General features: G+C 43.3%; 1 protein-coding gene across 1 annotated transcript in view; it reads left to right on the forward strand.

Moving 5' to 3' along the window:
• GART (phosphoribosylglycinamide formyltransferase, phosphoribosylglycinamide synthetase, phosphoribosylaminoimidazole synthetase) overlaps positions 1-26495 on the forward strand; it is a 360923-nt gene that overhangs the window by 130748 nt on the left and 203680 nt on the right. Inside the window, exon 12 of the mRNA XM_053705959.1 lies at positions 20420-20514. Coding sequence (XP_053561934.1) covers positions 20420-20514 — 95 coding nt within the window. The remainder of the gene's footprint in view (positions 1-20419; positions 20515-26495) is intronic.

Raw genomic sequence — 26495 nt, forward strand, 5'->3', positions numbered from 1 at the left:
CGTGCTCTCAAATTGGCTAATTCTTTCACCCTAGACGCCACTTTGCAATTGGCTAGGTTAGCGGCGAAAAATTCTGGTTTTGCTATTGTGGCGCGCAGAGCGCTTTGGTTAAAATCTTGGTCAGCGGATGCGTCTTCCAAGAACAAATTGCTTAACATTCCTTTCAAGGGGAAAACGCTGTTTGGCCCTGACTTGAAAGAGATTATCTCTGATATCACTGGGGGCAAGGGCCACGCCCTTCCTCAGGATAGGTCTTTCAAGGCCAAAAATAAACCTAATTTTCGTCCCTTTCGCAGAAACGGACCAGCCCCAAGTGCTACGTCCTCTAAGCAAGAGGGTAATACTTCTCAAGCCAAGCCAGCCTGGAGACCAATGCAAGGCTGGAACAAAGGAAAGCAGGCCAAGAAACCTGCCACTGCTACCAAGACAGCATGAGATGTTGGCCCCCGATCCGGGACCGGATCTGGTGGGGGGCAGACTCTCTCTCTTCGCTCAGGCTTGGGCAAGAGATGTTCTGGATCCTTGGGCGCTAGAAATAGTCTCCCAAGGTTATCTTCTGGAATTCAAGGGGCTTCCCCCAAGGGGGAGGTTCCACAGGTCTCAATTGTCTTCAGACCACATAAAAAAACAGGCATTCTTACATTGTGTAGAAGACCTGTTAAAATTGGGAGTGATTCATCCTGTTCCATTAGGAGAACAAGGGATGGGGTTCTACTCCAATCTGTTCGTAGTTCCCAAAAAAGAGGGAACATTCAGACCAATCTTAGATCTCAAGATCCTAAACAAGTTTCTCAAGGTTCCATCGTTCAAAATGGAAACCATTCGAACTATTCTTCCTTCCATCCAGGAAGGTCAATTCATGACCACGGTGGATTTAAAGGATGCGTATCTACATATTCCTATCCACAAGGAACATCATCGGTTCCTAAGGTTCGCATTCCTGGACAAGCATTACCAGTTTGTGGCACTTCCGTTCGGATTAGCCACTGCTCCAAGGATTTTCACAAAGGTACTAGGGTCCCTTCTAGCGGTTCTAAGACCAAGGGGCATTGCAGTAGTACCTTACTTGGACGACATTCTGATTCAAGCGTCGTCCCTTCCTCTAGCAAAGGCTCACACGGACATTGTCCTGGCCTTTCTCAGATCTCACGGGTGGAAAGTGAACGCAGAAAAAAGTTCTCTGTCTCCGTCAACAAGGGTTCCCTTCTTGGGAACAATAATAGACTCCTTAGAAATGAGGATTTTTCTGACAGAGGCCAGAAAATCAAAACTTCTGAACTCTTGTCAAATACTTCATTCTGTTCCTCTTCCTTCCATAGCGCAGTGCATGGAAGTAATAGGTTTGATGGTAGCGGCAATGGACATAGTTCCTTTTGCACGCATTCATCTAAGACCATTACAACTGTGCATGCTCAGTCAGTGGAATGGGGACTATACAGACTTGTCTCCGACGATACAAGTAAATCAGAGGACCAGAGATTCACTCCGTTGGTGGCTGTCCCTGGACAACCTGTCACAGGGGATGAGCTTCCGCAGACCAGAGTGGGTCATTGTCACGACCGACGCCAGTCTGGTGGGCTGGGGCGCGGTCTGGGGACCCCTGAAAGCTCAGGGTCTTTGGTCTCGGGAAGAATCTCTTCTACCGATAAATATTCTGGAACTGAGAGCGATACTCAATGCTCTCAAGGCTTGGCCTCAGCTAGCAAAGGCCAAGTTCATACGGTTTCAATCAGACAACATGACGACTGTTGCGTACATCAACCATCAGGGGGGAACAAGGAGTTCCCTGGCGATGGAAGAAGTGACCAAAATCATTCAATGGGCGGAGACTCACTCCTGCCACTTGTCTGCAATCCACATCCCAGGAGTGGAAAATTGGGAAGCGGATTTTCTGAGTCGTCAGACATTTCATCCGGGGGAGTGGGAACTCCATCCGGAAATCTTTGCCCAAATCACTCAATTGTGGGGCATTCCAGACATGGATCTGATGGCCTCTCGTCAGAACTTCAAGGTTCCTTGCTACGGGTCCAGATCCAGGGATCCCAAGGCGACTCTAGTAGATGCACTAGTAGCACCTTGGACCTTCAAACTAGCTTATGTATTCCCGCCGTTTCCTCTCATCCCCAGGCTGGTAGCCAGGATCAATCAGGAGAGAGCATCGGTGATCTTGATAGCTCCTGCGTGGCCACGCAGGACTTGGTATGCAGACCTGGTGAATATGTCATCGGCTCCACCATGGAAGCTACCTTTGAGACGAGACCTTCTTGTTCAAGGTCCGTTCGAACATCCGAATCTGGTCTCACTCCAACTGACTGCTTGGAGATTGAACGCTTGATCTTATCAAAGCGAGGGTTCTCAGATTCTGTCATTGATACTCTTGTTCAGGCCAGAAAGCCTGTAACTAGAAAAATTTACCACAAAATATGGAAAAAATATATCTGTTGGTGTGAATCTAAAGGATTCCCTTGGGACAAGGTAAAAATTCCTAAGATTCTATCCTTCCTTCAAGAAGGTTTGGAGAAAGGATTATCTGCTAGTTCCTTGAAGGGACAGATTTTTGCCTTGTCTGTGTTACTTCACAAAAAACTGGCAGCTGTGCCAGATGTTCAAGCTTTTGTTCAGGCTCTGGTTAGAATCAAGCCTGTTTACAAACCTTTGACTCCTCCTTGGAGTCTCAATTTAGTTCTTTCAGTTCTTCAGGGGGTTCCGTTTGAACCCTTACATTCCGTTGATATTAAGTTATTATCTTGGAAAGTTTTGTTTTTGGTTGCAATTTCTTCTGCTAGAAGAGTTTCAGAATTATCTGCTCTGCAGTGTTCTCCTCCTTATCTGGTGTTCCATGCAGATAAGGTGGTTTTACGTACTAAACCTGGTTTTCTTCCGAAAGTTGTTTCTAACAAAAACATTAACCAGGAGATAGTCGTGCCTTCTTTGTGTCCGAATCCAGTTTCAAAGAAGGAACGTTTGTTGCACAATTTGGATGTTGTTCGTGCTCTAAAATTCTATTTAGATGCTACAAAGGATTTTAGACAAACATCTTCCTTGTTTGTTGTTTATTCTGGTAAAAGGAGAGGTCAAAAAGCAACTTCTACCTCTCTCTCTTTTTGGCTTAAAAGCATCATCAGATTGGCTTATGAGACTGCCGGACGGCAGCCTCCTGAAAGAATCACAGCTCATTCCACTAGGGCTGTGGCTTCCACATGGGCCTTCAAGAACGAGGCTTCTGTTGATCAGATATGTAAGGCAGCGACTTGGTCTTCACTGCACACTTTTACTAAATTTTACAAATTTGATACTTTTGCTTCTTCTGAGGCTATTTTTGGGAGAAAGGTTTTGCAAGCCGTGGTGCCTTCCATCTAGGTGACCTGATTTGCTCCCTCCCTTCATCCGTGTCCTAAAGCTTTGGTATTGGTTCCCACAAGTAAGGATGACGCCGTGGACCGGACACACCGATGTTGGAGAAAACAGAATTTATGTTTTCCTGATAAATTACTTTCTCCAACGGTGTGTCCGGTCCACGGCCCGCCCTGGTTTTTTAATCAGGTCTGATAATTTATTTTCTTTAACTACAGTCACCACGGTATCATATGGTTTCTCCTATGCAAATATTCCTCCTTTACGTCGGTCGAATGACTGGGGAAGGCGGAGCCTAGGAGGGATCATGTGACCAGCTTTGCTGGGCTCTTTGCCATTTCCTGTTGGGGAAGAGAATATCCCACAAGTAAGGATGACGCCGTGGACCGGACACACCGTTGGAGAAAGTAATTTATCAGGTAAACATAAATTCTGTTTTTCGCGCCGGTGTTGCGCACTTGTTTTTGAGAGGCATGGCATGCAGTCGCATGTGAGAGGAGCTCTGATACTAGAAAAGACTTTCTGAAGGCGTCATTTGGTATCGTATTCCCCTTTGGGCTTGGTTGGGTCTCAGCAAAGCAGATACCAGGGACTGTAAAGGGGTTAAAGTTCAAAACGGCTCCGGTTCCGTTATTTTAAGGGTTAAAGCTTCCAAATTTGGTGTGCAATACTTTTAAGGCTTTAAGACACTGTGGTGAAAATTTGGTGAATTTTGAACAATTCCTTCATGTTTTTTCGCAATTGCAGTAATAAAGTGTGTTCAGTTTAAAATTTAAAGTGACAGTAACAGTTTTATTTTAAAACGTTTTTTGTACTTTGTTATCAAGTTTATGCCTGTTTAACATGTCTGAACTACCAGATAGACTGTGTTCTGAATGTGGGGAAGCCAGAATTCCTATTCATTTAAATAAATGTGATTTATGTGACAATGACAATGATGCCCAAGATGATTCCTCAAGTGAGGGGAGTAAGCATGGTACTGCATCATTCCCTCCTTCGTCTACACGAGTCTTGCCCACTCAGGAGGCCCCTAGTACATCTAGCGCGCCAATACTCCTTACTATGCAACAATTAACGGCTGTAATGGATAATTCTGTCAAAAACATTTTAGCCAAAATGAACACTTATCAGCGTAAGCGCGACTGCTCTGTTTTAGATACTGAAGAGCATGGCGACGCTGATAATAATGTTTCTGAAGGGCCCCTAACCCAGTCTGATGGGGCCAGGGAGGTTTTGTCTGAGGGAGAAATTACTGATTCAGGGAACATTTCTCAACAAGCTGAACCTGATGTGATTACATTTAAATTTAAGTTGGAACATCTCCGCATTCTGCTTAAGGAGGTATTATCCACTCTGGATGATTGTGACAAGTTGGTCATCCCAGAGAAACTATGTAAAATGGACAAGTTCCTAGAGGTGCCGGGGCTCCCAGAAGCTTTTCCTATACCCAAGCGGGTGGCGGACATTGTTAATAAAGAATGGGAAAGGCCCGGTATTCCTTTCGTCCCTCCCCCCATATTTAAAAAATTGTTTCCTATGGTCGACCCCAGAAAGGACTTATGGCAGACAGTCCCCAAGGTCGAGGGAGCGGTTTCCACTTTAAACAAACGCACCACTATACCCATAGAGGATAGTTGTGCTTTCAAAGATCCTATGGATAAAAAATTAGAAGGTTTGCTTAAAAAGATGTTTGTTCAGCAGGGTTACCTTCTACAACCAATTTCATGCGTTGTCCCTGTCGCTACAGCCGCATGTTTCTGGTTCGATGAGCTGATAAAAGCGGTCGATAGTGATTCTCCTCCTTATGAGGAGATTATGGACAGAATCAATGCTCTCAAATTGGCTAATTCTTTTACCCTAGACGCCACTTTGCAATTGGCTAGGTTAGCGGCTAAGAATTCTGGGTTTGCTATTGTGGCGCGCAGAGCGCTTTGGTTGAAATCTTGGTCGGCTGATGCGTCTTCCAAGAACAAGCTACTTAACATTCCTTTCAAGGGGAAAACGCTGTTTGGCCCTGACTTGAAAGAGATTATCTCGGATATCACTGGGGGTAAGGGCCACGCCCTTCCTCAGGATCGGCCTTTCAAGGCAAAAAATAAACCTAATTTTCGTCCCTTTCGTAGAAACGGACCAGCCCAAGGTGCTACGTCCTCTAAGCAAGAGGGTAATACTTCTCAAGCCAAGCCAGCTTGGAGACCAATGCAAGGCTGGAACAAGGGAAAGCAGGCCAAGAAACCTGCCACTGCTACCAAGACAGCATGAAATGTTGGCCCCCGATCCGGGACCGGATCTGGTGGGGGGCAGACTCTCTCTCTTCGCTCAGGCTTGGGCAAGAGATGTTCTGGATCCTTGGGCGCTAGAAATAGTCTCCCAAGGTTATCTTCTGGAATTCAAGGGGCTTCCCCCAAGGGGGAGGTTCCACAGGTCTCAGTTGTCTTCAGACCACATAAAAAGACAGGCATTCTTACATTGTGTAGAAGACCTGTTAAAAATGGGAGTGATTCATCCTGTTCCATTAAGAGAACAAGGGATGGGGTTCTACTCCAATCTGTTCATAGTTCCCAAAAAAGAGGGAACGTTCAGACCAATCTTAGATCTCAAGATTTTAAACAAGTTTCTCAAGGTTCCATCGTTCAAGATGGAAACCATTCGAACTATTCTTCCTTCCATCCAGGAAGGTCAATTCATGACCACGGTGGATTTAAAGGATGCGTATCTACATATTCCTATCCACAAGGAACATCATCGGTTCCTAAGGTTCGCATTCCTGGACAAGCATTACCAGTTTGTGGCGCTTCCTTTCGGATTAGCCACTGCTCCATGGATTTTCACAAAGGTACTAGGGTCCCTTCTAGCTGTGCTAAGACCAAGGGGCATTGCTGTAGTACCTTACTTGGACGACATTCTGATTCAAGCGTCGTCCCTTCCTCAAGCAAAGGCTCACACGGACATAGTCCTGGCCTTTCTCAGATCTCACGGATGGAAAGTGAACGTGGAAAAGAGTTCTCTATCTCCGTCAACAAGGGTTCCCTTCTTGGGAACAATAATAGACTCCTTAGAAATGAGGATATTTCTGACAGAGGCCAGAAAAACAAAGCTTCTAGACTCTTGTCGGATACTTCATTCCGTTCCTCTTCCTTCCATAGCTCAGTGCATGGAAGTGATCGGGTTGATGGTAGCGGCAATGGACATAGTTCCTTTTGCGCGCATTCATCTAAGACCATTACAACTGTGCATGCTCAGTCAGTGGAATGGGGATTATACAGACTTGTCTCCGAAGATACAAGTAAATCAGAGGACCAGAGACTCACTCCGTTGGTGGCTGTCCCTGGACAACCTGTCACAAGGGATGACATTCCGCAGACCAGAGTGGGTCATTGTCACGACCGACGCCAGTCTGATGGGCTGGGGCGCGGTCTGGGGATCCCTGAAAGCTCAGGGTCTTTGGTCTCGGGAAGAATCTCTTCTACCGATAAATATTCTGGAACTGAGAGCGATATTCAATGCTCTCAAGGCTTGGCCTCAGCTAGCGAGGGCCAAGTTCATACGGTTTCAATCAGACAACATGACAACTGTTGCGTACATCAACCATCAGGGGGGAACAAGGAGTTCCCTAGCGATGGAAGAAGTGACCAAAATCATTCTATGGGCGGAGTCTCACTCCTGCCACCTGTCCGCTATCCACATCCCAGGAGTGGAAAATTGGGAAGCGGATTTTCTGAGTCGTCAGACATTGCATCCGGGGGAGTGGGAACTCCATCCGGAAATCTTTGCCCAAGTCACTCAGCTGTGGGGCATTCCAGACATGGATCTGATGGCCTCTCGTCAGAACTTCAAAGTTCCTTGCTACGGGTCCAGATCCAGGGATCCCAAGGCGGCTCTAGTGGATGCACTAGTAGCACCTTGGACCTTCAAACTAGCTTATGTGTTCCCGCCGTTTCCTCTCATCCCCAGGCTGGTAGCCAGGATCAATCAGGAGAGGGCGTCGGTGATCTTGATAGCTCCTGCGTGGCCACGCAGGACTTGGTATGCAGATCTGGTAAATATGTCATCGGCTCCACCTTGGAAGCTACCTTTGAGACGAGACCTTCTTGTTCAGGGTCCGTTCGAACATCCGAACCTGGTTTCACTCCAGCTGACTGCTTGGAGATTGAACGCTTGATCTTATCGAAGCGAGGGTTCTCAGATTCTGTTATCGATACTCTTGTTCAGGCCAGAAAGCCTGTAACTAGAAAGATTTACCACAAAATTTGGAAAAAATATATCTGTTGGTGTGAATCTAAAGGATTCCCTTGGGACAAGGTTAAGATTCCTAAGATTCTATCCTTCCTTCAAGAAGGATTGGAAAAAGGATTATCTGCAAGTTCCCTGAAGGGACAGATTTCTGCCTTGTCTGTGTTACTTCACAAAAAGCTGGCAGCTGTGCCAGATGTTCAAGCCTTTGTTCAGGCTCTGGTTAGAATTAAGCCTGTTTACAAACCTTTGACTCCTCCTTGGAGTCTCAATTTAGTTCTTTCAGTTCTTCAGGGGGTTCCGTTTGAACCCTTACATTCCGTTGATATTAAGTTATTATCTTGGAAAGTTTTGTTTTTAGTTGCAATTTCTTCTGCTAGAAGAGTTTCAGAATTATCTGCTCTGCAGTGTTCTCCTCCTTATCTGGTGTTCCATGCAGATAAGGTGGTTTTACGTACTAAACCTGGGTTTCTTCCTAAAGTTGTTTCTAACAAAAACATTAACCAGGAGATTATCGTACCTTCTCTGTGTCCGAAACCAGTTTCAAAGAAGGAACGTTTGTTGCACAATTTGGATGTTGTTCGCGCTCTAAAATTCTATTTAGATGCTACAAAGGATTTTAGACAAACATCTTCCTTGTTTGTTGTTTATTCCGGTAAAAGGAGAGGTCAAAAAGCAACTTCTACCTCTCTCTCTTTTTGGATTAAAAGCATCATCAGATTGGCTTACGAGACTGCCGGACGGCAGCCTCCCGAAAGAATCACAGCTCATTCCACTAGGGCTGTGGCTTCCACATGGGCCTTCAAGAACGAGGCTTCTGTTGATCAGATATGTAGGGCAGCGACTTGGTCTTCACTGCACACTTTTACCAAATTTTACAAGTTTGATACTTTTGCTTCTTCTGAGGCTATTTTTGGGAGAAAGGTTTTGCAAACCGTGGTGCCTTCCATTTAGGTGACCTGATTTGCTCCCTCCCTTCATCCGTGTCCTAAAGCTTTGGTATTGGTTCCCACAAGTAAGGATGACGCCGTGGACCGGACACACCTATGTTGGAGAAAACAGAATTTATGTTTACCAGATAAATTACTTTCTCCAACGGTGTGTCCGGTCCACGGCCCGCCCTGGTTTTTTTAATCAGGTCTGATGATTTATTTTCTTTAACTACAGTCACCACGGTACCATATGGTTTCTCCTATGCAAATTTTCCTCCTTAACGTCGGTCGAATGACTGGGGTAGGCGGAGCCTAGGAGGGATCATGTGACCAGCTTTGCTGGGCTCTTTGCCATTTCCTGTTGGGGAAGAGAATATCCCACAAGTAAGGATGACGCCGTGGACCGGACACACCGTTGGAGAAAGTAATTTATCAGGTAAACATAAATTCTGTTTTTCTTCCGTAAGTTGTTTCTAACAAAAACATTAACCAGGAGATAGTCGTGCCTTCTTTGTGTCCGAATCCAGTTTCAAAGAAGGAACGTTTGTTGCACAATTTGGATGTAGTTCGTGCTTTAAAATTCTATTTAGATGCTACAAAGGATTTTAGACAAACATCTTCCTTGTTTGTTGTTTATTCTGGTAAAAGGAGAGGTCAAAAAGCAACTTCTACCTCTCTCTCCTTTTGGCTTAAAAGCATCATCAGATTGGCTTACGAGACTGCCGGACGGCAGCCTCCTGAAAGAATCACAGCTCATTCCACTAGGGCTGTGGCTTCCACATGGGCCTTCAAGAACGAGGCTTCTGTTGATCAGATATGTAAGGCAGCGACTTGGTCTTCACTGCACACTTTTACTAAATTTTACAAATTTGATACTTTTGCTTCTTCTGAGGCTATTTTTGGGAGAAAGGTTTTGCAAGCCGTGGTGCCTTCCATCTAGGTGACCTGATTTGCTCCCTCCCTTCATCCGTGTCCTAAAGCTTTGGTATTGGTTCCCACAAGTAAGGATGACGCCGTGGACCGGACACACCTATGTTGGAGAAAACAGAATTTATGTTTACCTGATAAATTACTTTCTCCAACGGTGTGTCCGGTCCACGGCCCGCCCTGGTTTTTTAATCAGGTCTGATAATTTATTTTCTTTAACTACAGTCACCACGGTATCATATGATTTCTCCTATGCAAATATTCCTCCTTTACGTCGGTCGAATGACTGGGGAAGGCGGAGCCTAGGAGGGATCATGTGACCAGCTTTGCTGGGCTCTTTGCCATTTCCTGTTGGGGAAGAGAATATCCCACAAGTAAGGATGACGCCGTGGACCGGACACACCGTTGGAGAAAGTAATTTATCAGGTAAACATAAATTCTGTTTTTGTCAAAACGTGGTTTTTCCGAGTCGGTCATTGATACCTTAATTCAAGCTCGAAAGCCTGTCACCAGGAAAATCTATCATAAGATATGGTGTAAATATCTTCATTGGTGTGAATCCAAGGATTACTCATGGAGTAAAGTCAGGATTCCCAGAATATTGTCTTTTCTCCAAGAAGGATTGGAGAAGGGATTGTCAGCTAGTTCCTTAAGGGGACAGATTTCTGCTCTGTCTATTCTTTTGCACAAGCGTCTGGCGGATGTTGCAGACGTTCAGGCGTTTTGTCAGGCTTTAGTTAGAATCAAGCCTGTGTTTAAACCTGTTGCTCCGCCATGGAGTTTAAATTTAGTTCTTAAAGTTCTTCAAGGGGTTTCGATTGAACCTCTGCATTCCATAGATATCAAGCTTTTATCTTGGAAAGTTCCGTTCTTGGTAGCTATCTCTTCGGCTCGAAGAGTTTCAGAGTTATCTGCCTTGCAGTGCGATTCCCCTTATCTGATCTTTCATGCAGATAAGGTAGTTTTGCGTACCAAACCTGGGTTTCTTCCTAAGGTGGTATCCAATAAGAATATCAATCAAGAGATTGTTGTTCCGTCACTGTGTCCTAATCCTTCTTCAAAGAAGGAACGTCTATTACACAATCTTGACGTGGTTCGTGCTTTAAAGTTTTATTTACAAGCTACTAAAGATTTTCGTCAAACATCTGCATTGTTTGTTGTCTACTCTGGACAGAGGAAAGGCTTCAGCAACTTCTCTTTCTTTTTGGTTAAGAAGTATAATCCGCTTAGCTTATGAGACTGCTGGCCAGCAGCCTCCTGTAAGAATTACAGCTCATTCCACTAGAGCGGTGGCTTCCACATGGGCCTTTAAAAATGAGGCTTCTGTTGAACAGATTTGTAAGGCGGCGACTTGGTCTTCGCTTCATACTTTTTCTAAATTCTACAAATTTGATACTTTTGCTTCTTCGGAGGCTATTTTTGGGAGAAAGGTCTTACAGGCAGTGGTGCCTTCCGTTTAAGCGCCTGCCTTGTCCCTCCCTTCATCCGTGTCCTATAGCTTTGGTATTGGTATCCCACAAGTAATGGATGAATCAGTGGACTGGATACACCTTACAAGAGAAAACAAAATTTATGCTTACCTGATAAATTTATTTCTCTTGTAATGTATCCAGTCCACGGCCCGCCCTGTCATTTTAAGGCAGGTGTTTTTTTATTTTTAAACTACAGTCACCACTGCACTCTATAGTTTCTCCTTTCTCTTGCTTGTCTTCGGTCGAATGACTGGGAGGTGGCAGTTAGGGGAGGAGCTATATAGACAGCTCTGCTGTGGGTTATCCTCTAGTTTCCTGTTGGGAAGGAGAATATCCCACAAGTAATGGATGAATCCATGGACTGGATACACCACAAGAGAAATAAATTCATCAGGTAAGCATAAATTTTGTTTTTCAACTTGGAAAAAATATTGACAACTTCTGTACATTATCCACTATAGACTCAAATCAAACTTTCAAGAAGTGTTTCAAGTGCATTTCAAGACAGAACCTCGAGCAAAAAAAAACAACAACCTTAGGTTGTGTAGAAATGGCTGGGATCATTAAAGGGGCGATTATAAGTTGGTTTACCCTTAAAGGGACATTAAATACTAAATACATGCTAGATAGATTGATGCCTTCAAAGAAAAGATTAGTCCATGACTAACATGTAGATGTATTTTTTTAAAGTTTCATTAGTTGTTTAAAAAGTGACAAAATAAGTGTAAAGTTTTAGTGTCTATAAAACACTGGGAGCTGCCATGTTGTAACTTGTTACCTTCTCTGCTGTGGCCAATTAGGGACAGTTATACATAGGTCATTAGAGTGTGCAGCCAATGGCTTTGCTGGATTTAACAGTGTTCTGCACTTCCATTTCTAACAGTAACTGAAAAGCTAACAATTTCAGAATGGAATTACAGGCAAAGAGGAAAAAATAAATAATGAAAGCATATTGCAGAGTTGTTTTATATATACAATTTATTTTATATTACCATCTCAAAGTGTTTAATGTCCCTTTAACATGTTTCCAATTATTTGCTTTACCAGCTGCTAGAGAATGAAATGTATGTGAAATTGTGCATGTATTTGTTTATTTTTGTATATGAAATAGCTGACTGCGCTCTTATTACTCTTTATCTACTCTCTCCCTGTATAAACAAAATCCTATCCTTAAAGAGATAGGAAATTCAAAATTAAACTTGCATGACTACAATAGAACTTGTAATTTGAAGTCACTTTTTAAAATTCTCTTCTATTTTCAAATGTTCTGTGTTCTCTTGGTTTTTATTGTTCAAAAGGAATATGTACATATCCTAAACTAGTGGGAGCTAACCTGTGATTGGTGCACACATTTTGTCTCTTGTGATTGGCTGACTAGATGTGTTCAGCTAGCTCTCAGTAGTACATTGCTGCATATTCAGCAAGGTATAAAAAAGGGCAAATTTGATAATAGAAGTAAATTAGCAAAGTTGTTTAAAATTTTATGTTCTATCTGAATCCTGCAATAAAAAAATGGGTTTCATGTCCCTTTAAGAAAGAACGATTGAAAATAAGCATTTAGTAATTCTATCTCCTACCACCCACTGGGAGGATGATTGCAGCTACTGTCTCTTGTTTACATTGTTAATCTACAGAGAATACAAACTAATTTATATGTTTAGTATAGGTGGTGATTTTAAACTTCAAAAGAAGCTTTTTCAAATGAAAAAATAAAGGTAAATGACCTATTTGTAAACAATTTAATGCACTCCATCAGGTAAAATGGATCATTGGGAGCACATTTAAAGATTCTACAAATAAATGATGATAATAATAATAATTTCCCTGTGTTCAGGAAGATTAATATTAGCAGAATTTGTTTAGTTTGGCAAAGAGACTGCAGAATTTAAAGAAGCGAAGTCACGTTTAAACAGACCTTTAAATAAGATCTTCTAATTTCATCCTTTCGTCGTAAAACTTATGGATGTCCAAAAAAGATATGAACAGGAGGTGGCAATGACAGCATCCCACAACTTCTGAGTTGTCATACACAGATACCACATGTATAGATAGCAGTCCAGAAATGAGGTATATTTAGGTATGCACCCACTCTGCCTTAGATAGTATTAGGTTCATCTGTAATATTCTCTTTTCTGTTCAGTACGTTATTACTTCAAGACAAACAAACAAGAGACACATACTACAATCATGTTCATAGGCTTCTTGGTTTATTCTAAATGTACTCACAACAAGGTCAATACAGCTTCATTATAAAAGCAACTCAACTCTGATTCTGCAGTGTGAGACAGTTGCATCTGAGGATGGTGGTTGGTTCCACTAAAATGCATTGTGCTGAAGCTGTTGCATTGCTTTTATAAAAGTGTTTTTGAACAATTGAAAATACTTTTTTGTTTTTACTTTTCACCATTTTGCACTTTATGTAGATGAAATTATACAGGAGTGACTTCACTTCTTTTATGGAATATAACCATGTTCCTACCCTTCTCTCCAAATATCGCTTAGCATAGTTAATGAATACAACACTATAGGTCAAGTACTTTAACAGCCCGTAATGCACATTTGAGTGTGCTTTGTAGGCTTAATAAACTGTGACGCAGCTTCTGATTGGCTGTATCTCTTCTGCCTCTTAATTTGGGATGAAAAACAACGAAACAGACTACAAATAAGATAACGTAACTTAATAATGTGTAAATAAACACAACTAACTCATTTGAACTAATCCTTTATAGATTGCACTGGTAATGATTGTGATGCATGAGTTGCCATTGTCTGTGCCTTATATGGTGCCAGTGTGGGGCTCTGATTAAAGGGGATTTCTCCAACATAGGTGTGTCCGGTCCACGGCGTCATCCTTACTTGTGGGATATTCTCTTCCCCAACAGGAAATGGCAAAGAGCCCAGCAAAGCTGGTCACATGATCCCTCCTAGGCTCCGCCTACCCCAGTCATTCTCTTTGCCGTTGTACAGGCAACATCTCCACGGAGATGGCTTAGAGTTTTTTAGTGTTTAACTGTAGTTTTTATTATTCAATCAAGAGTTTGTTATTTTAAAATAGTGCTGGTATGTACTATTTACTCAGAAACAGAAAAGAGATGAAGATTTCTGTTTGTATGAGGAAAATGATTTTAGCACCGTAACTAAAATCCATGGCTGTTCCACACAGGACTGTTGAGAGCAATTAACTTCAGTTGGGGGAACAGTGTGCAGTCTCTTGCTGCTTGAGGTATGACACATTCTAACAAGACGATGTAATGCTGGAAGCTGTCATTTTTCCCTATGGGATCCGGTAAGCCATGTTTATTACGATGGTAAATAAGGGCTTCACAAGGGCTTATTAAGATTGTAGACTTTTCTGGGCTAAATCGATCAGTTTTAAAACATATTTAGCTTTGAGGAATCATTTTATCTGGGTTTATTGATATTATAATATCGGCAGGCACTGTATTAGACACCTTATTTCTCTGGGGCTTTCCCAAAGCATAAGCAGAGTCTCATTTTCGCGCCGGTGTGGCGCACTTGTTTTTGAGAGGCATGGCATGCAGTCGCATGTGAGAGGAGCTCTGATACTTAGAAAAGACTTTCTGAAGGCGTCATTTGGTATCGTATTCCCCTTTGGGCTTGGTTGGGTCTCAGCAAAGCAGATACCAGGGACTGTAAAGGGGTTAAAGTGTTAAAACGGCTCCGGTTCCGTTATTTTAAGGGTTAAAGCTTCCAAATTTGGTGTGCAATACTTTTAAGGCTTTAAGACACTGTGGTGAAAATTTGGTGAATTTGGTACAATTCCTTCATGTTTTTTCGCAATTGCAGTAATAAAGTGTGTTCAGTTTAAAATTTAAAGTGACAGTAACGGTTTTATTTTAAAACGTTTTTTGTACTTTATTATCAAGTTTATGCCTGTTTAACATGTCTGAACTACCAGATAGACTGTGTTCTGAATGTGGGGAAGCCAGAATTCCTGTTCATTTAAATAAATGTGATTTATGTGATAATGACAATGATGCCCAAGATGATTCCTCAAGTGAGGGGAGTAAGCATGGTACTGCATCATTCCCTCCTTCGTCTACACGAGTCTTGCCCACTCAGGAGGCCCCTAGTACATCTAGCGCGCCAATACTGCTTACTATGCAACAATTAACGGCTGTAATGGATAATTCTGTCAAAAACATTTTAGCCAAAATGAACCCTTGTCAGCGTAAGCGTGGCTGCTCTGTTTTAGTTACTGAAGAGCATGACGACGCTGATATTAATATCTCTGAAGGGCCCCTAACCCAATCTGAGGGGGCCAGGGAGGTTTTGTCTGAGGGAGAAATTACTGATTCAGGGAACATTTCTCAACAGGCTGAACCTGATGTAATTGCATTTAAATTTAAGTTGGAACATCTCCGCATTCTGCTTAAGGAGGTATTATCCACTCTGGATGATTGTGAAAAGTTGGTCATCCCAGAGAAACTATGTAAAATGGACAAGTTCCTAGAGGTGCCGGAGCTCCCAGAAGCTTTTCCTATACCCAAGCGGGTGGCGGACATTGTTAATAAAGAATGGGAAAGGCCCGGTATTCCTTTCGTCCCTCCCCCCATATTTAAAAAATTGTTTCCTATGGTCGACCCCAGAAAGGACTTATGGCAGACAGTCCCCAAGGTCGAGGGAGCGGTTTCTACTTTAAACAAACGCACCACTATACCCATAGAGGATAGTTGTGCTTTCAAAGATCCTATGGATAAAAAATTAGAAGGTTTGCTTAAAAAGATGTTTGTTCAGCAGGGTTACCTTCTACAACCAATTTCATGCATTGTCCCTGTCACTACAGCCGCATGTTTCTGGTTTGATGAACTGATAAAGGCGCTCGATAGTGATTCTCCTCCTTATGAGGAGATTATGGACAGAATCAATGCTCTCAAATTGGCTAATTCTTTCACCCTAGACGCCACTTTGCAATTGGCTAGGTTAGCGGCTAAGAATTCTGGGTTTGCTATTGTGGCGCGCAGAGCGCTTTGGTTGAAATCTTGGTCGGCTGACGTGTCTTCCAAGAACAAGCTACTAAACATTCCTTTCAAGGGGAAAACGCTGTTTGGCCCTGACTTGAAAGAGATTATCTCGGATATCACTGGGGGTAAGGGCCACGCCCTTCCTCAGGATCGGCCTTTCAAGGCGAAAAATAGACCCAATTTTCGTCCCTTTCGTAAAAACGGACCAGCCCAAAGTGCTACGTCCTCTAAGCAAGAGGGTAATACTTCTCAAGCCAAGCCAGCTTGGAGACCAATGCAAGGCTGGAACAAGGGAAAGCAGGCCAAGAAGCCTGCCACTGCTACCAAGACAGCATGAAATATTGGCCCCCGATCCGGGACCGGATCTGGTGGGGGGCAGACTCTCTCTCTTCGCTCAGGCTTGGGCAAGAGATGTTCTGGATCCTTGGGCGCTAGAAATAGTCTCCCAGGGTTATCTTCTGGAATTCAAGGGACTTCCCCCAAGGGGGAGGTTCCACAGGTCTCGGTTGTCTTCAGACCATATAAAAAGACAGGCGTTCTTACATTGTGTAGAAGACCTGTTAAAAATGGGAGTGATTCATCCTGTTCCACTAAGAGAACAAGGGATGGGGTTCTACTCCAATCTGTTCATAGTTCCCAAAAAAGAGGGAACGTTCAGACCAATCTTAGATCTCAAGATCTTAAACAAGTTTCTCAAGGTTCCATCTTTCAAGATGGAAACCATTCGAACTATTCTTCCTTCCATCCAGGAGGGTCAATTCATGACCACGGTGGATTTAAAGGATGCGTATCTACATATTCCTATCCACAAGGAACATCATCGGTTCCTAAGGTTTGCATTCCTGGACAAACATTACCAGTTCGTGGCGCTTCCTTTCGGATTAGCCACTGCTCCAAGGATTTTCACAAAGGTACTAGGCTCCCTTCTAGCGGTGCTAAGACCAAGGGGCATTGCAGTAGTACCTTACCTGGACGACATTCTGATTCAAGCGTCGTCCCTTCCTCAAGCAAAGGCTCACACGGACATTGTCCTGGCCTTTCTCAGATCTCACGGCTGGAAAGTGAACGTGGAAAAGAGTTCTCTATCCCCGTCAACAAGGGTTCCCTTCTTGGGAACAATTATAGACTCTTTAGAAATGAGGATCTTTCTAACAGAGGCCAGAAAAACAAAACTTCTAGACTCTTGTCGGATACTTCATTCCGTTCCTCTTCCTTCCATAGCTCAGTGCATGGAAGTGATCGGGTTGATGGTAGCGGCGATGGACATAGTTCCTTTTGCGCGCATTCATCTAAGACCATTACAACTGTGCATGCTCAGTCAGTGGAATGGGGACTATACAGACTTGTCTCCGAAGATACAAGTAAATCAGAGGACCAGAGACTCACTCCGTTGGTGGCTGTCCCTGGACAATCTGTCTCAAGGGATGACGTTCCGCAGACCAGAGTGGGTCATTGTCACGACCGACGCCAGTCTGATGGGCTGGGGCGCGGTCTGGGGATCCCTGAAAGCTCAGGGTCTTTGGTCTCGGGAAGAATCTCTTCTACCGATAAATATTCTGGAACTGAGAGCGATATTCAATGCTCTCAAGGCCTGGCCTCGGCTAGCGAGGACCAAGTTCATACGGTTTCAATCAGACAACATGACAACTGTTGCGTACATCAACCATCAGGGGGGAACAAGGAGTTCCCTAGCGATGGAAGAAGTGACCAAAATCATTCTATGGGCGGAGTCTCACTCCTGCCACCTGTCTGCTATCCACATCCCAGGAGTGGAAAATTGGGAAGCGGATTTTCTGAGTCGTCAGACATTGCATCCGGGGGAGTGGGAACTCCATCCGGAAATCTTTGCCCAAGTCACTCACCTGTGGGGCATTCCAGACATGGATCTGATGGCCTCTCGTCAGAACTTCAAAGTTCCTTGCTACGGGGCCAGATCCAGGGATCCCAAGGCGGCTCTAGTGGATGCACTAGTAGCACCTTGGACCTTCAAACTAGCTTATGTGTTCCCGCCATTTCCTCTCATCCCCAGGCTGGTAGCCAGGATCAATCAGGAGAGGGCGTCGGTGATCTTGATAGCTCCTGCGTGGCCACGCAGGACTTGGTATGCAGATCTGGTGAATATGTCATCGGCTCCACCTTGGAAGCTACCTTTGAGACGAGACCTTCTTGTTCAGGGTCCGTTCGAACATCCGAATCTGGTTTCACTCCAGCTGACTGCTTGGAGATTGAACGCTTGATTTTATCGAAGCGAGGATTCTCAGATTCTGTTATCGATTCTCTTGTTCAGGCCAGAAAGCCTGTAACTAGAAAGATTTACCACAAAATTTGGAAAAAATATATCTGTTGGTGTGAATCTAAAGGATTCCCTTGGGACAAGGTTAAGATTCCTAGGATTCTATCCTTCCTTCAAGAAGGATTGGAAAAAGGATTATCTGCTAGTTCCCTGAAGGGACAGATTTCTGCCTTGTCGGTATTACTTCACAAAAAGCTGGCAGCTGTGCCAGATGTTCAAGCCTTTGTTCAGGCTCTGGTTAGAATCAAGCCTGTTTACAAACCTTTGACTCCTCCTTGGAGTCTCAATTTAGTTCTTTCAGTTCTTCAGGGGGTTCCGTTTGAACCCTTACATTCCGTTGATATTAAGTTATTATCTTGGAAAGTTTTGTTTTTAGTTGCGATCTCTTCTGCTAGAAGAGTCTCAGAATTATCTGCTCTGCAGTGTTCTCCTCCTTATCTGGTGTTCCATGCAGATAAGGTGGTTTTACGTACTAAACCTGGTTTTCTTCCAAAAGTTGTTTCTAACAAAAACATTAACCAGGAGATTATCGTACCTTCTCTGTGTCCAAAACCAGTTTCAAAGAAGGAACGTTTGTTGCACAATTTGGATGTTGTTCGCGCTCTAAAATTCTATTTAGATGCTACAAAGGATTTTAGACAAACATCTTCCTTGTTTGTTGTTTATTCAGGTAAAAGGAGAGGTCAAAAAGCAACTTCTACCTCTCTCTCTTTTTGGATTAAAAGCATCATCAGATTGGCTTACGAGACTGCCGGACGGCAGCCTCCCGAAAGAATCACAGCTCATTCCACTAGGGCTGTGGCTTCCACATGGGCCTTCAAGAACGAGGCTTCTGTTGATCAGATATGTAGGGCAGCGACTTGGTCTTCACTGCACACTTTTACCAAATTTTACAAGTTTGATACTTTTGCTTCTTCTGAGGCTATTTTTGGGAGAAAGGTTTTGCAAGCCGTGGTGCCTTCCATTTAGGTGACCTGATTTGCTCCCTCCCTTCATCCGTGTCCTAAAGCTTTGGTATTGGTTCCCACAAGTAAGGATGACGCCGTGGACCGGACACACCGATGTTGGAGAAAACAGAATTTATGTTTACCTGATAAATTTCTTTCTCCAACGGTGTGTCCGGTCCACGGCCCGCCCTGGTTTTTTAATCAGGTCTGATAATTTATTTTCTTTAACTACAGTCACCACGGTACCATATGGTTTCTCCTATGCAAATATTCCTCCTTAACGTCGGTCGAATGACTGGGGTAGGCGGAGCCTAGGAGGGATCATGTGACCAGCTTTGCTGGGCTCTTTGCCATTTCCTGTTGGGGAAGAGAATATCCCACAAGTAAGGATGACGCCGTGGACCGGACACACCGTTGGAGAAAGAAATTTATCAGGTAAACATAAATTCTGTTTTCTTTTACAAATCACTATGCATATTACATCTTATTTCCTTTAGCATTAGACTATTAATGGCCCTATGCTCCTTTACTTTCAAGTTCCCTTAAGCTCGAGGGAGAAAAGAATAAGGGCTTCAAACGAGATATATTAAAAGCTATTTAAAGGGACATGAAAGTCAAAATTAAAGTGATACTAAACCCTGCTGAATGCTATTTTCAGATATCGATTTACTTTACCAAATTTACTGTGTTCTCTTTGTAACCTTTGTTGAAGTGTATGCGTAAGTAGGCTTACGAGCAGTAATGAATTACTCTGAACTAGATGGGGGACTGGTGGCTACACGCATATACCACTTGTCATTAGATCATGCAATGTGTTCAGCTAGCTCCCAGCAGTGTGTTGCTGCTCTAGAACTGACTATAAAGAAACATTAAACACCTTTTGCTTTTTGCGTGAAGAATTTGTGCTGGTGACAAAAACTATAACCTAAACCAGCATTTGCAGAATTAGCTTTTTGACCACTGTAGGGAGCGTGGGACAGTATGATTTTCATGTAAATGCAAGAGGTGTTTTAAGGCCACGTCTAACCCCCTTTGCATAAAGGGAGAGAAAAGTTTAAAAAAATAAATAAAAAAAATCTTAGAGTATTTTATTATTGGACTAATGCTTATTGTGTATAACCCCTGTAATTGCCATGCTCTGCTTTGTTTAAATAAATAAACGAGTGGCTTTTCTATTCCGTCTGTTATATATGAATAAGAGCTGATTTATTCTGTAGCACTTTTTTTTTATGTTTGCTACCAAGTAAAGATACAACATTGTGTATTCCCCTCCCAGACCTCTAACTTACAAAGAAAGTGGTGTGGACATTGATGCTGGTAATGCTCTTGTGCAGAAGATAAAGCCTCTTGCAGCAGCTACTGCTAGACCAGGTACGTTTGTCATCACCTGTACAGTTATTTCACATTCTCTTTACTTTAATTATGTTTTTTAGAATGTTCTAACACTTGTTTGAGGGTAGAAATTCATAACTTCTGTACAAAAATGCGCAGAAAATTATCAAAATTAAAAATGTCCTGAGTACCTTACTGCAGTAGCTGAACACCTCTGGTTTAGAAGCAGGGAAACACAAAATTTAGGCTAAAGGTATTTATTATTAACTCAGTCGTGTTTTTTTTTAAGCTACAGTTTTCAGTGGTCACACAGAGGAATTTGGTTTTTTTTAAGGGGCATTGTTCAAAAACGGAATTTTGTCATGCATATGAAAAAAACACCATTTAACCCCTTGTGCCAAGTGGATGGATGGAGGTACTACGTCACATAGTACTTTCCCAGTAGAGACTGCAGCCTGGGGTCTAAAGGCATCATCCTTCATATAGGAAAGGGAGCATTGACTGTGCTCCCTTTACCATATGAAGACTGAACGCTGTTACAGACAGTGTCACTGTCTGTATCTGCTTTGGTGAGGGAGGTGGGTCGGCAGTAAATCACCAGGGGGAGGGAAGGGTTCCCTACACTGCCGAAAGGAAATTATTAGAAGAGAGGGATGGGTCCCTACACTGCTGCAAAGGGGCTTGTGAGAGGGGGGAAGGGGGCACTACACATGATCACTTGGAGTTGGTGAGGGTGAGATCCCTACACTACAGAAAAAAAATATTAATAAAGAAATTAATGTAAACTGGGTACTGCCAGACAGCTGCCAGATGGCGCTGACCATTGGAAGGGTGGAGGGTTAGAGAGCTGTTTGGGAGAGTTAAAAAGAAATTAAATAAAAAACATTAAATTAATAAAACGAAAAACAAAACCTAAAACTTCATACTGGCAGACTGTCTGCCAGTACCTGTAATGGTGGTAAGCAGTGGGTGGGAGGGAAGACAGATTTTTGGTAGGGATCAGTAAGGGGGGAGGTGTCAGGTGGGGAGGGTAATACCTATACTACAATATTACCCTTGCCAGTTAACTAACCCCTTCACTGTCGAGTGTGGTGCACATCTGCAATTAGCAGCCTTCGAATAACCAAAAACCAATAGCAAAGTCATGCATGCCTGCAGTTTCTGAACAAAGGGGATCCCAGAGAAGCTTTTACAACCCATTTGCGTTGTGACTGCACAAGCGGTATGTAAATAATTTCAGTGGGAAACCTAAAGTTTAAAAAAAAAAAAAAAACTGTTTTTTTTTGTATGATTGCATTTGGTGGCTAAACGGTGTCATGAAATATACCAAAATGGAGCCAGATCAATATTTTGGGTTTTCTCTGGTGTTTTGGCAAAAAAATCTGAAATTCCCGGTAAGAAAGGGGTAAAAGGGACAGTAAAGTCAAAATAAAGCTTTCATGATTCATGCAGTTTCTTTCATAAGGTGGGGAGAGTCCACGAGCCATAACCTTTGGGATTAAACTCCAGTCCACTATGAGGCCGGAAAAAAACCCAGCACATCCATTTATCTAAAAACATACAAAACGAATAGTTGAACCATCCACATAAAAATACGCATAAAAAATTGTATTGTTATGGTGCATCAAAAATCGTAACAATTGTTTACCAAAAATCATATTTCTTCTGTTAAGTGTGATCAGTCCACGGGTCATCATTACTTCTGGGATATTACTCCTCCCCAACAGGAAGTGCAAGAGGATTCACCCAGCAGAGCTGCATATAGCTCCTCCCCTCTACGTCACTCCCAGTCATTCTCTTGCACCCAACGACTAGATAGGATGTGTGAGAGGACTATGGTGATTATACTTAGTTTTATATCTTCAATCAAAAGTTTGTTATTTTAAAATAGCACCGGAGTGTGTTATTACCTCTCTGGCAGAGTTTGAAGAAGAATCTACCAGAGTTTTGCTATGATTTTAGCCGGAGTAGTTAAGATCATATTGCTGTTCTCGGCCATCTGAGGAGTGAGGTAAACTTCAGATCAGGGGACAGCGGGCAGATGAATCTGCATAGAGGTATGTAGCAGTTTTTATTTTCTGACAATGGAATTGATGAGAAAATCCTGCCATACCGATATAATGTCATGTATGTATACTTTACACTTCAGTATTCTGGGGAATGGTACTTCACTAGAATTACACTGTAAGAAAGACATAAAGCTGTTTAATAACTAGAGATTATATTTAACGTTTTTGCTGGAATGTAAAATCGTTTTCATTTGCTGAGGTACTGTGTGAATAAATGTTTGGGCACTATTTTTCCACTTGGCAGTTGCTTAATCTGTTTTCTGACAGTTTCTGTTCTCCCTCACTGCTGTGTGTGAGGGGGAGGGGCCATTTTTGGCGCTTTTACTATGCATCAAATATTTCAGTCAGCAACTCATTGTATTCCCTGCATGATCCGGTTCATCTCTACAGAGCTCAGGGGTCTTCAAAACTTATTTTGAGGGAGGTAATTTCTCTCAGCAGAGCTGTGAGAATTATAGTTTGACTGAGATAAAAAACGTTTATTCTGTAATTTGTTTCCTGCTTTCAGAATTTGTTATCTTTGCTAATGGGATTAAACCTTTGCTAAAGTTGTGTTGTTTACAAGGATTGAGGCTATAACTGTTTCAATTTATTAATTTTCAACTGTCATAGATCTTCTGTGCTTCTTAAAGGCACAGTACGTTTTAATATTATTCTAATTGAATTGTATTTCCAAGTTGCAAGTTTATTTGCTAGTGTGTTAAACATGTCTGATTCAGAGGATGATACCTGTGTCATTTGTTGCAATGCCAAAGTGGAGCCCAATAGAAATTTATGTACTAACTGTATTGATGCTACTTTAAATAAAAGTCAATCTGTACAAATTGAACACATTTCACCAAACAACGAGGGGAGAGTTATGCCGACTAACTCGCCTCACGTGTCAGTACCTACATCTCCCGCTCAGAGGGAGGTGCGTGATATTGTAGCGCCGAGTACATCTGGGCGGCCATTACAAATCACATTACAGGATATGGCTACTGTTATGACTGAGGTTTTGGCTAAATTACCAGAACTAAGAGGTAAGCGTGATCACTCTGGGGTGAGAACAGAGTGCGCTGATAATATTAGGGCCATGTCAGACACTGCGTCACAGGTGGCAGAACATGAGGACGGAGAACTTCATTCTGTGGGTGACGGTTCTGATCCAAACAGACTGGATTCAGATATTTCAAATTTTAAATTTAAACTGGAAAACCTCCGTGTATTACTAGGGGAGGTGTTAGCGGCTCTGAATGATTGTAACACAGTTGCAATACCAGAGAAAATGTGTAGGTTGGATAAATATTTTGCGGTACCGACGAGTACTGAGGTTTTTCCTATACCTAAGAGACTTACTGAAATTGTTACTAAGGAGTGGGATAGACCCGGTGTGCCGTTCTCACCCCCTCCGATATTTAGAAAAATGTTTCCAATAGACGCCACCACAAGGGACTTATGGCAAACGGTCCCTAAGGTGGAGGGAGCAGTTTCTACCTTAGCTAAGCGTACCACTATCCCGGTGGAGGATAGCTGTGCTTTTTCAGATCCAATGGATAAAAAATTAGAGGGTTACCTTAAGAAAATGTTTGTTCAACAAGGTTTTATATTGCAACCCCTTGCATGCATTGCGCCGATCACGGCTGCAGCGGCATTCTGGATTGAGTCTCTGGAAGAGAACATTGGTTCAGCTACTCTGGACGACATTACGGACAGGCTTAGAGTCCTTAAACTATCTAATTCATTCATTTCGGAGATTTTCAGGATTCGCCATTCAGGCACGCAGGGCGCTGTGGCTAAAATCCTGGTCAGCTGATGTTACTTCTAAGTCTAAATTGCTTAATATACCTTTCAAAGGGCAGACCTTATTCGGGCCCGGGTTGAAAGAGATTATCGCTGACATTACAGGAGGTAAAGGCCATGCCCTGCCTCAGGACAAAGCCAAAGCCAAGACTAGACAGTCTAATTTTCGTTCCTTTCGTAATTTCAAAGCAGGAGCAGCATCAACTTCCTCTGCACCAAAACAGGAAGGAGCTGTTGCTCGCTACAGACAAGGCTGGAAACCTAACAAGTCCTGGAACAAGGGCAAGCAGACTAGGAAACCTGCTGCTGCCCCTAAAACAGCATGAATTGAGGGCCCCCGATCCGGGATCGGATCTAGTGGGGGGCAGACTTTCTCTCTTCGCCCAGGCTTGGGCAAGAGATGTTCAGGATCCCTGGGCGCTAGAGATAATATCTCAGGGATACCTTCTGGACTTCAAATACTCTCCTCCAAGAGAGAGATTTCATCTGTCAAGATTGTCAACAATCCAGACAAAGAAAGAGGCGTTTCTACGCTGCGTACAAGAGCTCTTGTTAATGGGAGTAATCCATCCAGTTCCACGATCGGAACAGGGACAGGGGTTTTACTCAAATCTGTTTGTGGTTCCCAAAAAAGAGGGAACTTTCAGACCAATCCTGGACTTAAAGATCCTAAACAAATTCCTAAGAGTTCCATCGTTCAAGATGGAGACTATTCGGACAATTTTAGCTATGATCCAAGAGGGTCAGTACATGACCACTGTAGATTTAAAAGATGCTTACCTTCACATACCGATTCACAAAGATCATTATCGGTACCTAAGGTTTGCCTTCCTAGACAGGCATTACCAGTTTGTGGCTCTTCCATTCGGATTGGCTACAGCTCCAAGAATCTTCACAAAGGTTCTGGGTGCTCTTCTGGCGGTACTAAGACCGCGGGGAATCTCGGTAGCTCCATACCTAGACGACATTCTGATACAAGCTTCAAGCTTTCAAACTGCCAAGTCTCATACAGAGTTAGTGCTGGCATTTCTAAGGTCACATGGATGGAAGGTGAACGAAAAGAAAAGTTCACTCGTTCCACTCACAAGAGTTCCCTTCCTGGGGACTCTTATAGATTCTGTAGAAATGAAGATTTACCTGACAGAGGACAGGCTAACAAGACTTCAAAGTGCTTGCCGCACCCTTCATTCCATTCAACACCCGTCAGTGGCTCAATGCATGGAGGTAATCGGCTTAATGGTAGCGGCAATGGACATAGTACCCTTTGCACGCTTACACCTCAGACCACTGCAACTGTGCATGCTAAGTCAGTGGAATGGGGATTACTCAGACTTATCCCCTTCTCTGAATCTGGATCAAGAGACCAGAAATTCTCTTCTATGGTGGCTTTCTCGGCCACATCTGTCCAGGGGGATGCCATTCAGCAGACCAGACTGGACAATTGTAACAACAGACGCCAGCCTTCTAGGTTGGGGTGCCGTCTGGAATTCTCTGAAGGCTCAGGGACAATGGAGTCAGGAGGAGAGTCTCCTGCCAATAAACATTCTGGAATTGAGAGCAGTTCTCAATGCCCTCCTGGCTTGGCCCCAGTTGACAACTCGGGGGTTCATCAGGTTTCAGTCGGACAACATCACGACTGTAGCTTACATCAACCATCAGGGAGGGACAAGAAGCTCCCTAGCTATGATGGAAGTATCAAAGATAATTCGCTGGGCAGAGTCTCACTCTTGCCACCTGTCAGCAATCCACATCCCGGGAGTGGAGAACTGGGAGGCGGATTTCTTAAGTCGTCAGACTTTTCATCCGGGGGAGTGGGAACTCCATCCGGAGGTCTTTGCCCAAATACTTCGACGTTGGGGCAAACCAGAGATAGATCTCATGGCGTCTCGACAGAACGCCAAGCTTCCTCGTTACGGGTCCAGATCCAGGGATCCAGGAGCAGTCCTGATAGATGCCCTGACAGCACCTTGGGACTTCAGGATGGCTTACGTGTTTCCACCCTTCCCGATGCTTCCTCGATTGATTGCCAGAATCAAACAAGAGAGAGCATCAGTGATTCTAATAGCTCCTGCGTGGCCACGCAGGACTTGGTATGCAGACCTGGTGGACATGTCATCCTGTCCACCTTGGTCTCTACCTCTGAAACAGGACCTTCTGATACAGGGTCCC

The sequence above is a fragment of the Bombina bombina genome, chromosome 3 (assembly GCF_027579735.1).
Source record: "Bombina bombina isolate aBomBom1 chromosome 3, aBomBom1.pri, whole genome shotgun sequence".
NCBI classification, from domain to species: Eukaryota; Metazoa; Chordata; class Amphibia; order Anura; family Bombinatoridae; genus Bombina; species Bombina bombina.